Source organism: Microtus ochrogaster, linkage group LG3, assembly GCF_000317375.1.
Source record: "Microtus ochrogaster isolate Prairie Vole_2 linkage group LG3, MicOch1.0, whole genome shotgun sequence".
Lineage (NCBI taxonomy): Eukaryota > Metazoa > Chordata > Mammalia > Rodentia > Cricetidae > Microtus > Microtus ochrogaster.
Window position 1 is genome coordinate 37,636,533 of NC_022029.1, and position 12,613 is coordinate 37,649,145.

Genomic DNA, 12,613 nt, shown 5'->3' on the forward strand with positions numbered 1-12,613 from the left:
TCCCTTTATTATGTGAGAGTATTATATTAAGTGTAACGTTTGTGCAATCCAGTGCCCGTCTCTTCCCTTTATTATGTGAGAGTATTATATTAAGTATTATATTAAGTATTATATTAAGCTGCAGTTTGTCTACTCATCTATCTCCTGTCAGACACTGAGGCTGTTATGAGCAAAGTCTGTGCAAATTTATGATTTTCATAATTTATTTATTTATCTCTTGGTATTTACTTAGGTTGTTCCAGTGTGGGGCCATTCAGAATAATTTATTATAAACATTCATAAATTTTCATCATGGGAAGCAGAGACCTTTCAGTAGAATTGCTGTGTTTTAGGATGGGTGTTTTGTTGGTGACTTATGTGAAATAACCAACATTGTTCCCAGAGTGCTCATGACACCTTATAGCTGCAGCCGTGCGAGGTCCATGTGCACTGCGACCTCACTCGCTCTCGCTGGTGTAATTCTGTGTTGTTTCAGCCCCCTGTGGGCGAGTGGAAGTGGGTCCCTTCTGTTTCAGTGTTGATTCTTGGATAGCTCATTTGGTTGTGTACCGTTTTCTTGCTTTTCGCTTTTTGACTGTTAGACAGTTTTGAATTACTACCTTGCTTTAGTTAGGTGTGGAAACAGATTATTTTATATTTACCATTCTGTTTGTTTGTTTTCTTCTGGCAGTGCCTGGCTATATAACCCAGATTCACCTTGAATCTGTTGTCCAGGCCGACCTCAAAGGCCTCTACTTCCAAGTGCTTGGGTATAAGGAATATGCTGTCACAGTGGCCTTATCATTCTGTTTTTGGTATAGATGAGTTCCAGGTTTAGTCCCCTGATAATACCGTTCTGTATTTGTGTGGTAGAGAAATATTCCACCATTGACTTGCACTCCAGGCCACAGAACACCTTTATTCTTCAGCAAAGTCATAATGTGCACTTAGACTTTGAAAGCTTAACTCCATGCTTGGCCAGCGTGGTATTTCTGAGCTGCACTCCAGCCTGAGATGGATTTGTTATTGTTGTTTTCTTTTCTTCAAGATGAGTTTTTAAAATACGGAGTTCCCACTGTGTTAGTCTATGCCTGAAATGGAAGTGGAAGCTATAAAACTTATGGTCCATATGTTTTCATTTTCTTTCTAAATAAGTTTGCATTCTATGAATGGATTAGCAGGATAATGGGTAGAAAGCATTTAACAGGTAAGGATAATAGACTAAGGCTAAATGTTACAAAAGAAATGCTCTTTACTGAATGGTTGTAAAATAACTTAATCTAATGTTAAGCCTGATTTACGTAAGTAAATCATACTTTGTTTTGTTTTGCTGCATTTTGAGTACTTTCTCAAGTAAAACTTAATTGTCATTCTCTTTGAATATCTCTGACTTAGAACTGGGAATCCCTGCTTCTGTGGATCTAGTGAGCAGTGACCCGAGCCATATGGTGGCATCATTCAGCAAAGGATATACAAGCATCTTTAATATGGAGACACAGCAGCGAATTCTCACTTTAGAATCCAATATAGATTCAAGTATGTATACGAACTTTTAAAAGTCTCTCTATTCATTTTTAAACTTAATCAGAAGCGTAACTGCCCAAGTCACTATGAAGAATGCTTGAATTATAAAGTGTTCTATAGCCCAAACCTGAGAACACATTTACTTAAAAAAAAAAACTTACTTTGTTTTAAACTTCATCAGTCTAAGCCACTGAAACAAAACAAACAACAGAAAAACTGCACCCTAAGAACTTATTCCACAAAGCCACGTGACATTTTTCTGTTGCATATCGAAATAAGAAGCTGAATATAATAATTAACCTCTTTGAAAACTCTTAAATAGTATACAGCAATTATTAGTATGTTCCTTAAAAGCTCAGAATCTGGGGGGCTGCAAGATAATGGTCTTTTCCCTTATGTTGCAAAGAGGAACAAGTCCAGAGCCCTCATTCTGACGCCTCTATGAAAAGAGCTCCGTATTAGAAGGAACTGAGATTTAACTTTGAAGATTATTTGCATATTGTTGGTGTTTGTTTTTATTTTGAGATAGGATCTCAATGTGAATTTCTAGTTGACCTAGATGTAGATGAGGCAGACTGCTCTTGAACTCACAGAGATCCACCTGCCTCTGCCTTCCAAGTGGTGGGATTAAAGGTGTGGACCACCATGCCCAGCCAATAGAACTCTGTTATGATAGCAAACATCACAGAATCTGTAGGCTTAGATGTCTTCAGTGACTTTAGGTCAAGTCTTAGGTGACATCCATGCATAGCAGGCTGTAGAAAAGGAACTTCTGACTTTTAATCAGCTGTAAATATGCCAGTGTGGTTTAGCTTAGGCAGTGCTCGCTCGTTTTACAACACTGAAGCTGGAGAAGTGATTAGAAAATAACTGAACCACAGCCAGACTAAAGTTGCATTATATTTATTTTTTCTTGTCTGTTTAGGTATTTATATCTTCCTTGTATGAAAAAAATTACTTTGACCAATTTGTATTGATTTTTAATTTTTCCTTTTTAGCAGCCAATTCTTCCTGCCAAATAAACAGAGTCATCAGCCATCCCACTCTGCCTATCAGCATCACTGCTCACGAAGACAGGCACATCAAGTTCTATGATAACAATACAGGTAAGAGCTTCCTAAGCACTGTGTCGTGCTGAAGCGAAACCAGCAACAGCAGCAAGAAACTAAAACAATAAACACCTACTAATATGCTAATTGTGGTGTCTAATGGAAGCTTTATAGTCACGGAATAGGTCCTGAAACACTTTCTCCACTCATATCTGCTGAGACTGTGTTATAGAATATAATTTTTAGTTTGTTTAATAGTGAGCAGATAGCGTATTCTAAAGCCACAAACCTAAGTACCAATAAAAATGATCTGTTGCAATCCATAGGGAGTATTAATAGAAACAGGTTGGAAGCAGAGGCTGGTAATTACGTTTTGTTTTAAATTGTTCTGTTATCGAATAGCTGTGTTCTGTTCAATATTACACAGCTTGATTCAGTGTTGTATAGGAAAACCCTCAGGTCATTTGTTTTGTGTGTTTTTCCACAGGCTGATTCTTGCTGTATTATATTAAAATTTGAGTCCTGACTGAATGGGGGTGGAACTTCCTCAGTTTTCAGCAGTCTACGGAAATGCACAGAGCTTTACCTGAGCAGCCTTATTTCTTAGGCTATCTGCCTTTTAATACGGTCACCTGCAGTTGTGTTTAGTTGCTAGAAATTTAATTTTTTTTAAATATTTATTTATTCTGTATACAATAGTCTGTCTGTGTATGCCTGCAGGCTAGAGAGGGCACCAGACCCCATTACAGATGGTTGTGAGCCACCATGTGGTTGCTGGGAATTGAACTCAGGACCTTTTCAAGAGTAGGCAATGCTCTTAACCTCTGAGCCATCTCTCCAGCTCCCTAGAAATTTAATTTTTAAAGTTCTTTTCTGTATATTGTTTCCACCAAAACTGTGGCCGTGTTTTTTCTTTTCCTTTGTCTCTTTGAATTTGAACTGTCTGTCCTAAACCCACGTAGTTTGTAACTAAAGGGTACACAAGATTAGTGACCTCTGGCTAGTAAGACTCACTGAATTTATTGTGGCTTTAAAAAGTCTCATCTGAAATTTAAGCTATTTTTATTTTTTCTAATTAGCATGACCGAGGCAGGAGGGGGAGATAGGTTGGGAAAAAGTTGATCCAAGAAGTACATAGATGAGGAAGGCTGGGAAACTAGTGTAGTATGGAAGCTGGCATGTGGTCAAACCAAAGAAATCATCACTAAAGAGTAACGATGTCTTTTTCCAAAGGCAAACTGATCCACTCGATGGTAGCCCACCTAGAAGCTGTTACAAGTTTGGCAGTTGATCCAAATGGCCTATACTTGATGTCTGGCAGTAAGTACATTAGCTGTGGATTATTTTTTTGTCCTTATCATCTTCATGTTGATACAATTATTCCTTTCAATCTCCTTTCTTTTGGAATAGGTCATGACTGTTCAATACGCTTATGGAATTTAGAAAGTAAGACATGTATCCAAGAGTTCACAGCTCATCGGAAAAAATTTGAAGAATCGATCCATGATGTAGCATTCCATCCTTCCAAATGCTATATAGCCAGTGCTGGAGCCGATGCCCTGGCTAAGGTCTTCGTATGATGTGACTCATCAGCTTCACCTTCTAGCTCTTTATTAGTCAACTGCACAACAGAGATACAGAAGACCAGGGCAAGCACCAACGCATCCTGCCCTTTTGTTCTGCTGAAGGAGCACAGAGAACATTTGTTAAAGTATAGTTTTGCAATTTGTGAACTGTTTTCTAAAATTAAGGTTTGTTCAGGTTGCTGCAAGCTCAGCTGAATCTGTGAGCCTGAAAACTTTCAAACTCCCCCCAAAGAGGCACTTTCATTTCTGGGTTGTTCTCGTTCGCTAGGCAGGCCTGAGCGAAACAGGTTTAGCATCTCCCTTCCTGAGTGAACAGGGCCCGCTCTGTTGGGTAGTTAACAGTTCTTTGGCTGAGAACGCAGAGCAGGAGCTTAGATAGACTCTACCCCAGACACCTGCTACACAGGCTAAGTAGTCACACTGTGCTGTATCTGCTCTACTAACCCCATTGTGTAATGACCAGACAGTGTTCAAGTGAGTTTCTAACATAGCTCTCCTTTCAGCTGTTCTCATAAAGCACGTGACAAAACATTTCACCTAGTAGGAGGAAAAGATGCAATAATACATTAAGAATATTATTCAGAAATGCTAAACAGATACTTAGTTTGAAAGTAGATGTGGTACCATTCTAAAGTCTAGCTGTCAAGCACCCATTATGAACAGCAGTTAATAGGGTCGGCGTTTACTAAAGGGTTTAACTTACCCAGGTTTGAGATCCTGTTTATTTTTAAGGGCAAACAGGGACTATCTCTATGATAATTTGTTTTAAAAGTTCGCCTCATTTGTGTGGTATTTATAGCACTAGAGTGATTATTTCATGTTGACTGAAAAAGTAGGAAGCTATTGATTAGCACCCATTTCTTGACACCCATGTAACTGGTTCAGATAATGCTGTTTCTTCCCTGCCTTTCACCCTCATGTTTTCTGACCGCTGCCATGAGCAGTTTATAGTTATTATGTTGCCTCGTCCAGAGCACATGGTTCTCAGGCAGCTGCTTTTGCAGCTCTAATAGAGCAGTGCACCTGAGTCCACCACCAGCGTCTCTGAGAACTTCATGGAGACCTAGATGGAAGACGTTATTGATGCCTGTGATGTCTGTGAGAGTCCTCCTCCTACCTTCACCTATTCTTTAATTGGAACACACCTATTAATGAACAGTGATTCAGTGCTCTATCTAATAACGCCATGTCTTCAAATGGCAGATTTCATATTTATGTGACCCATATATAGTCAGCTTTTGGGAGACTCAGAATCCTACTGGCCTGCCTAGTGCCCTTCCGTGCAGACCTCCTTCCTGTAACTGTCGGGCACCCTTCATGCCCCTCACATTCCTCTGTGAAGTGACAGAGACCAATATAAATATTTAAAGTAAATTAATGTCCACCTTTTCACCAAAATCTATACATCTTAGGCTCTAGGTCTTAAAAATATTATACCTATAAATGTTATAACCCGTTATAATGATTCCATTGCCATAGCTGTGGCATTTCTAGTGACCTATTCTTTGAAGTAGCATTCTCATGATGATATGGGTAATAATTGACTTAAAGTTTTTCTGCTCTAAAGGCAGATGCCTTTAGAATTCTCTAGTGTGCAAGCAAATTTTCATTAACATTATAAGACCCATGCTAAATTTCCCTGGTTGTTCTCTATGTTTGTGCTTTGGTTAACAAACCTAAGATAAATTAATATACACGAGTGAACTGAATTAAATGCTTATGTTTTATCCAGATACAAGATTCTACACTGTGATGGGTAAATCTCTCCATCCTTCACAAAAGGGTGTTCTAACCCGACATTTGTAGACTGTTAGAAGGTTCCAGTTAGAAGCAGTGTATTTATGACCACAGTTCCTGCTTTCATTGCTTCCCAAAGTCTGCAGTGTATGTCTTACTCTTGTCACCAACATTCTGGAATCCAGGAGAGGCTGCCCTGGTCATTCTGTGCCTCGTGATTGGGTGGGAAACAATCCTAAGATAGACGAAGTGTAATGCAAATGCTAGGACTGCTGAAGGGTTTTAGGAATTGTGCGTTGTGCACTGAGAACTGTACATAGAGAGAGTCTTCTAAACTAGCCCTGTTTGCTCTCAGCCTGGACATGAGCCAAAGCTGTCTTCCAGCCGATGGTAGCATGGACATTTGTCTGACTTTCCCCGTCCTAATGAACATTCACAAAATGAAAATTTCAAGATTCAAAATCACCGAAATGCTTTCATAAATATTTACCGGATTGTAAATATTCTGAGTCAGCTGTTTGGGAATAGTATGAAAATCAGCAGGTGGGTTAGGCTCCTGCCTTATTTTCATGTGCTGTGGATACGTCTCTGGGAGCTTCTAGTACCCTTCTCAAAACGCAGCTGCCACATGGAGCTCATTTGCTACTCAAACCATAGACAAATAAGTGATATAATAACCTTCAGTATTTTTCTATTGAACAAATTTATCAATTTTTGCCATTAAACAGATAATTAGTTATGCAAAGTATTTAGCTTTTTTAATCATTTTAGTTGTAACTAAAAGGGGAAAATTGAACTGTATCACTGATAATGAACTTTGTGAGAAATTATTTGTTTATCTAACTTCCATTCCTTCAGTATTCTTGCTATAAATTTCTTTTGGAGATAATGATTCTTTATTTGAAAGATGTCTAAAAATGTATGTATATTTTATAAATATATATTATATATATTATATGGATATATATAATATATAGACTATATATATATATCTAAACCATGGGTGCATTTTACTGTTTGTGTTCTCCCGTTTGGAGGTCGTATACTCAGAGGCTGATGAGTATGGCGAGTGTTGTGCTGTTTGCTTTCACAGTATAATATAGAGCTCTAAGTGTTTAAATTACTGTATATACTATACTCACTCTAGGCTAGCATGCTTGTTTTAAAGACTGTCATTCTAGTTTATTAAAATCTGAATGTAAGAAAACCTGGCTATTCAAATGTGAATTGAAAAATTCCATTCTCAGTACTGAGCTGTTTCCATTGAACATTCAATCTTTTTTGACAAAATGTGTCATTGAGAAGGCAATAGCTAGAAAGGAGAGGTGCCTTTAAAACCTTCAAATGCAGCCTTATAGCGAGGGTGAAGACTGAATCTGTGTTGGGGTGGGAGGGGGAAGAGAGAGCGTGAGAGAGCGTGTGTGTATGTGTGTGCGCGTGTGCGCGCCAGTGTGCCAGTCTGTGAAGATCCTGATTTTGTGACAGTCAGTGTCTTTTAATGTAACTGCTCAACTTCTAGGACTTCCAGGGACATTTCATGCATTATCATTGTGCTCTTTGGAGCACCTTAAATGCTTTCCAAGCGTTTTGAATGTGAATTCCTAGAAAATTCAGTAAAGAACAAATAGGTGTTTTTGAATTAAAATCAACTTCCAATAACAAATTATTGGTTCCCCAGATTTACGGGATTCTCACTGATGTAATTTTTTTAAAGCTTGCTTCTTTTAGTACTTCATATATTTCCCCCCTGTTCTCAATAGTATGCCATGAAATTCTTATATGATGAGGATCAGACTAGTAAAAATCGTTTTTAGATGAAACACTTGAACTAATTACAATTCCACCTAAGAATAGTCTTGAAGAACTTCAGTGGTCTCTCTCATATCTACCTCATTGTCATTGCTGCCATTCTGAGTCGAACGATGGCTGATGTGGTTGGAACGTCTCTGCTGGTGCTGCTCTCGGGCCTGGTCATCTGGGTGTGCTGTCCCAGCGCAGGTGAAACATCCAGGATTACTTCTAGGATTTTGCTTCTTCGTTTTGTTTTCCTCAAGGACGACTTAAAACACCACCAGTGTGCTTAGTAAGTGGAGAGAGTTAGTCCCTGGTTGTTCTGTGTAATATTTTAAACCAGGAATCAAATTGTTATGACTTTTCCTGAAACTCCAGGCACAGTAAGCACACTGAGAGGTGGAGGCAAGAGGATCTCAAGTTCAAGATTATCCTCAGTTATATAGGGAGTTCAAGGCCAGCCTGGGCTACATGAGCCCTTGTCTCAAAACAACAAAAGGTTTACCTGGAAAAAAAAGTATGATTTTATTTGGCTTACTTTATTCTTTGAAAGTTATTACCACACTCTTAGGTATATAATTACTCACTTTACTGGCTTAGAAGTTGCCTCCATGACGGTGTTACCTGTTGGTTTATATTGCAGTGCTCAGAGTGTTTGACACTGGTATTCTGGTCATACAAAAGTAATATCTGATGAAGTTCATTGTATGCGTGTGTGCGTGTGTGTATGTGTGTGTAATGCGTCATTTCCTAAAGTCAGAAAGTGAATATTTCTCTGTTTAGCAGGTAAACGATTTGAATCAGTTTTGCCTTTGCCACTGGAAGCTTTGTAATTGTCCTTATCAAGCATGTGTCTAGGTCTCCGTGTCAGTGGGAAGGACTCCACATTGAACAAGTATTTAACAGAACCTTTACATCAGTCTTGTTGTTAGGTGTTTAATTTTGAAAAGTTTTATGTTAGACCAAAAGAGATCTTTAGATTCCCATTATGTATTCTAACAATGTCTCTGAAGTGGTGCTGAGGAGTTTTTCTGGATCTTGACTAGTCAAGCTTTAGATTTCACTTAACTGGGACCACATGTTCATCACCCCTCTGGTGCAAATTAGAAAGTTCATGTTAATTTAAATTAACTTTAATGTCTGCCTGGGTTGTTTCCAGGCTGTGAACCAGTGAGTGCCTTGTTAATGTAGAATGATTTTCCCTGTTGCACGTTAGCTCTTTCTGAAAGGGTCTCAGAGACTGGGTTTGGAGTGACTTTGTGGAGTGCTGCTGAGTTGGCAACACAGTATTAGGAAGTCTTTGGTCTGCCATGTCCCACTCTTCCTGCTTCCTCTTCATTGGCTGATGTCGGCCTCTTGTGAGAAAACTAATATAGCCCCCTCTACACTTTTTTTTCCCCCATTCCAGATTAAGGAGTAACCCTATCCCGCCCCAACTATATGATCCAATGCCTGTTTTTAGGAAGAACCACTTCTTTGTAATACTAAAAATCTACCACTTCCTTTATGTCTTCTCAGTATCGGCTTACTGGAGTGAACCTCAGGGTGTCATCAGTTCAGAACCCTAAATAACCCTTTATCTCCATACCCCAAACCCCCAACTGGTGATCCCTGGGCCAGATTGTTTGATATTCAGGTGTCTTAAATTTTAGTTTATAATATCAATTAATGTAAATCCAAATGCTAATTTTTGTGGTGCAAGAAGTTCCTTTTGTAAATTCAGGGTATGGATAAGCTAATAATGATATCCAGTTTTGGTGGCTCTAAGTGTATTATTTGTTTTTAAATAAAGTGTACAAAATAGTTAATGTGCTCATAGGTGTGTCGTGAATTGGACTGCTTGTCAACTTTGGAACCTAGTCATCACTTTGCAGTGAACCAACTGACATGTTCTAATGTCTCAGGTCTTTGCTAGTGGGCTAACAGAGGGATGCAGAGAGCCTGGAGTATAAGACACAGTACATACAAGTGCAAAGTAACAAACCCTAGCGGCTGCAGACTGTGAGGGAGGCGGAAATGCTTATTATGAAGACTTTGGGCCTGAGGAAAGCCAGAACAATTCAGATGCCTCGTGAGACCAGTTCAGCGCCACTTTTAATATTCTTTCCCCCTTTGTTGGGCTACTTACCAACCAAAAATATTCTACATCCTCGGACCCACAAGTCACCATTCCCAGGACGTATGATGTCAAACCACAATACAGTATGGAATCTAAAAGAGACCTCTTCGGCACCCTCCAGTATGTCCACTCTTCTTTGTATATGTTGGCCTGGTAATGAGGAATGTATTTTCCAGTGTTGTCAGAAATTCCCATTTGTCTTTTTAAATGGGAGCTAAAACATGCCTTTGCTGGAGTCATTTTGGAATAATTTACCTTGGAAGGTCAAGAACACTCAGAATTACTGGTGAATTGCTGAGTTCTCTGGGTCAGCCTGGGGTCAGAGTAATAGTATGAGATGCACTGGCTTTCCCAAGACCACCGAGGTTTTGAGAGTCGCCAGCTCTGGCGGGACTTAAGGTATTCTCAGGAGCACCTGGGAGTCTGGTTTTCCTTTTAATGCCAATGAAACATCTGTTTGTAAACTCGGTTTTCATGTGCTAGGACCCGCAATTCGGAAAAGCAACACTGCACGAGGCTCTGAAAATTCTGAATCCTTATTTTTCAGGGATAGATTTTGGGGGGTGATGGTGGTAGTGGTGGTATTTATTATATGTTTTTTAGTGCTGGGTATCAAACCCAAGCCAGAGTGTCTTGTGTACTAGTCCAGCACTGTCACCAAACTGTGTCTTTAAGACTTCAGAGCCTTAAAACAACACAACTCCGCCAAAAGAGAACAACTTACTTAAAGCTCACGCAGTCTTGTCTTGAGTTGATTCTAGGTTAAAGGTCCTGGCAGCTGTAGTTGAGCTTGAATAATGGCCTGGTGACTTTTGTGAGAAAGTCTGCTAGTGTCCTCACAGAAAATTCTCCTTTCCGTGGTCGGTTCCAGCCACTCAGCTTACTTACCGAACGACCCAGACACTAACTCCACATCGACTTACGCTGTACACTCTAGAAAGCGAAGTAACCTAGTGATGTAGAGCTGCCAGCAAGACGTCTCTTAAACAGCACTCAGGATGCTAGAGATGGTGATGTCAATCCATGTGCCAGAGCTTTAGTGTTTCAGGTTTCCAATCACCTAAAAAAGAATACTTTAAAAAAAAAAATAGGCTGGGTGGTGGTGGCGCACGCCTTTAATCCCAGCACTTGGGAGGCAGAGGCAGGCGAATCTCTGGGAGTTCGAGGCCAGCCTGGTCTATAAGAGCTAGTTCTGGGACTGGCACCAAAGCTACAGAGAAACCCTGTCTCGAAACCCCCCCCCCCAAAAAAAAATAAAATAGGTAGATATTTACATACCAGCATCATTAAATTAAAGGTAACATTATAAAGCTCCATCTTCCCCAAGTGAGAAAGCTTGCTTTCATTAAAGAAGAAAAAGTCCACAGAAAGCAAACTTGTGTGTCACTCAGGAGTTAGAGAAAACGCATCTTGTGCTTTTCCAATATTAACACCGACGTCTACCTGTCTCCTGTCTGAGTGCGACCAGGCAAGTACGTTTTCACGTGTAAACAATTGAATTAGAGCTAGAGAGGTTTCAATGGTGGTTTATTTGCTGAGTAACTTGGATGATAAAGGGAAAGAAAGAAAAGCGGCCAGGCCTGTGGCCTGGACAGTGTGTCTTCTGCTCCTTCTGAAAGTCAAACGCTCCAATTTTGTTTTACATTGGTCCTATGTAATGAAAGACTTCAAAGGAATAATACCAAATGTAGGACCTTCTGGCTGGTAAAATAGCAGCCAGCAGATTTTACTACAGCGTAGGGAGCCATTTTAATGAGTCTGTTGTGTCATTTGCATATGTCAGGATGAAGACGTTAAAGTAATGTTAACTGAGAGGTAGTCTCGTGGAGGAAAATCGTTTTCAGAGGATGGTCACTGTTTTGAATGGTTTCAGCTGCTCCCCATACACTTCAGAGAATCCTATTGATAAAATCCTTCCAGTGCACATTTTAGAAAAAGGAAACCCAGTGGTCGTGTGTATGTTCTGACAGTTGCTTGTGAACTTCCAGTGTCCAGCTGCTACGTCACAGTGCTGTCCATTCACTAGATAGTATCTGCTGACCGAGAAGCCAGTGGTTATGTTCCGCTTGTCGGTTACTGAGGATCCTTGACCCCCGGATACAAGTTAAAATGAGCATGAAGCTGACCCCATGTATGATATGCGAGTACTCTTTAATAGCCGCGTCATCTCACAGAGCCAACAGCGGTAGAGTTGGGCTCTGCCAGTTGCTGTTTACGGACTTTCAAAGCACACAGATTCAGCTAAAGCAGCGTTTAATCTCAGTCCACTTAAGGGGAAGCTGTTCTTCATTGAAACTACCTGCTCAGCTTCCTGATGCATCTCAGAAGGAGCCAGACTTGCTCCCAACTCAAACATGCAAGCTTCCTTCCCTTCCTTTCCTCTTGCCCTTTCTTAGATTTTCTTCTTTTATTTTCTGTGTATGAATGTTTTGCCTATAGGTATGCATGTACATGTTGAGCATGCCTTGTGCCCGTGGAGGCCAGAAGAGGGCATTAGATCCCTAGAACTAGAGTTACAGGCAGTTGTGAGTTGCCCTGTGAGTGCTGGGTGTTGAACATACATCCTCTGGAGCCATTTCCCCAGCTCTACCCTCCTTTTTAATTGGCGTAAAATTTGTGCATATTAAGCACAGTGTGGTGTTTGGATTCATGTCTATATCTGATAGTGATCAACTCATGGTAATTACGTACCATACATCACTTTAAACTTAATTGTGGTGACTACTTTTGAGGTCCTCTCTGATATCAGTACGTTATTGTTATTTCAGCCTGCTGTGTGGCAGAGTACCGGAATTTTTTTTTTATTGAAAAAAAAATTTCTGCCTCCT

At 40.0% G+C, this 12,613-nt stretch overlaps 1 protein-coding gene across 2 annotated transcripts in view; it reads left to right on the forward strand.

The window, feature by feature from the left end:
* Strn (striatin) overlaps window positions 1–10,860 on the forward strand; it is a 91,739-nt gene extending 80,879 nt beyond the window's left edge. The window contains exons 16-19 of one of the 2 annotated variants that reach the window (XM_026785894.1): window positions 1,375–1,515; window positions 2,502–2,609; window positions 3,786–3,872; window positions 3,963–10,860. In XM_026785894.1, coding sequence (XP_026641695.1) covers window positions 1,375–1,515; window positions 2,502–2,609; window positions 3,786–3,872; window positions 3,963–4,132 — 506 coding nt within the window. In that variant the 3' untranslated portion in view covers window positions 4,133–10,860. The remainder of the gene's footprint in view (window positions 1–1,374; window positions 1,516–2,501; window positions 2,610–3,785; window positions 3,873–3,962) is intronic. The other variant, XM_005360780.3, reaches the window with a different exon arrangement.
* Window positions 10,861–12,613: the final 1,753 nt, after the last annotated feature.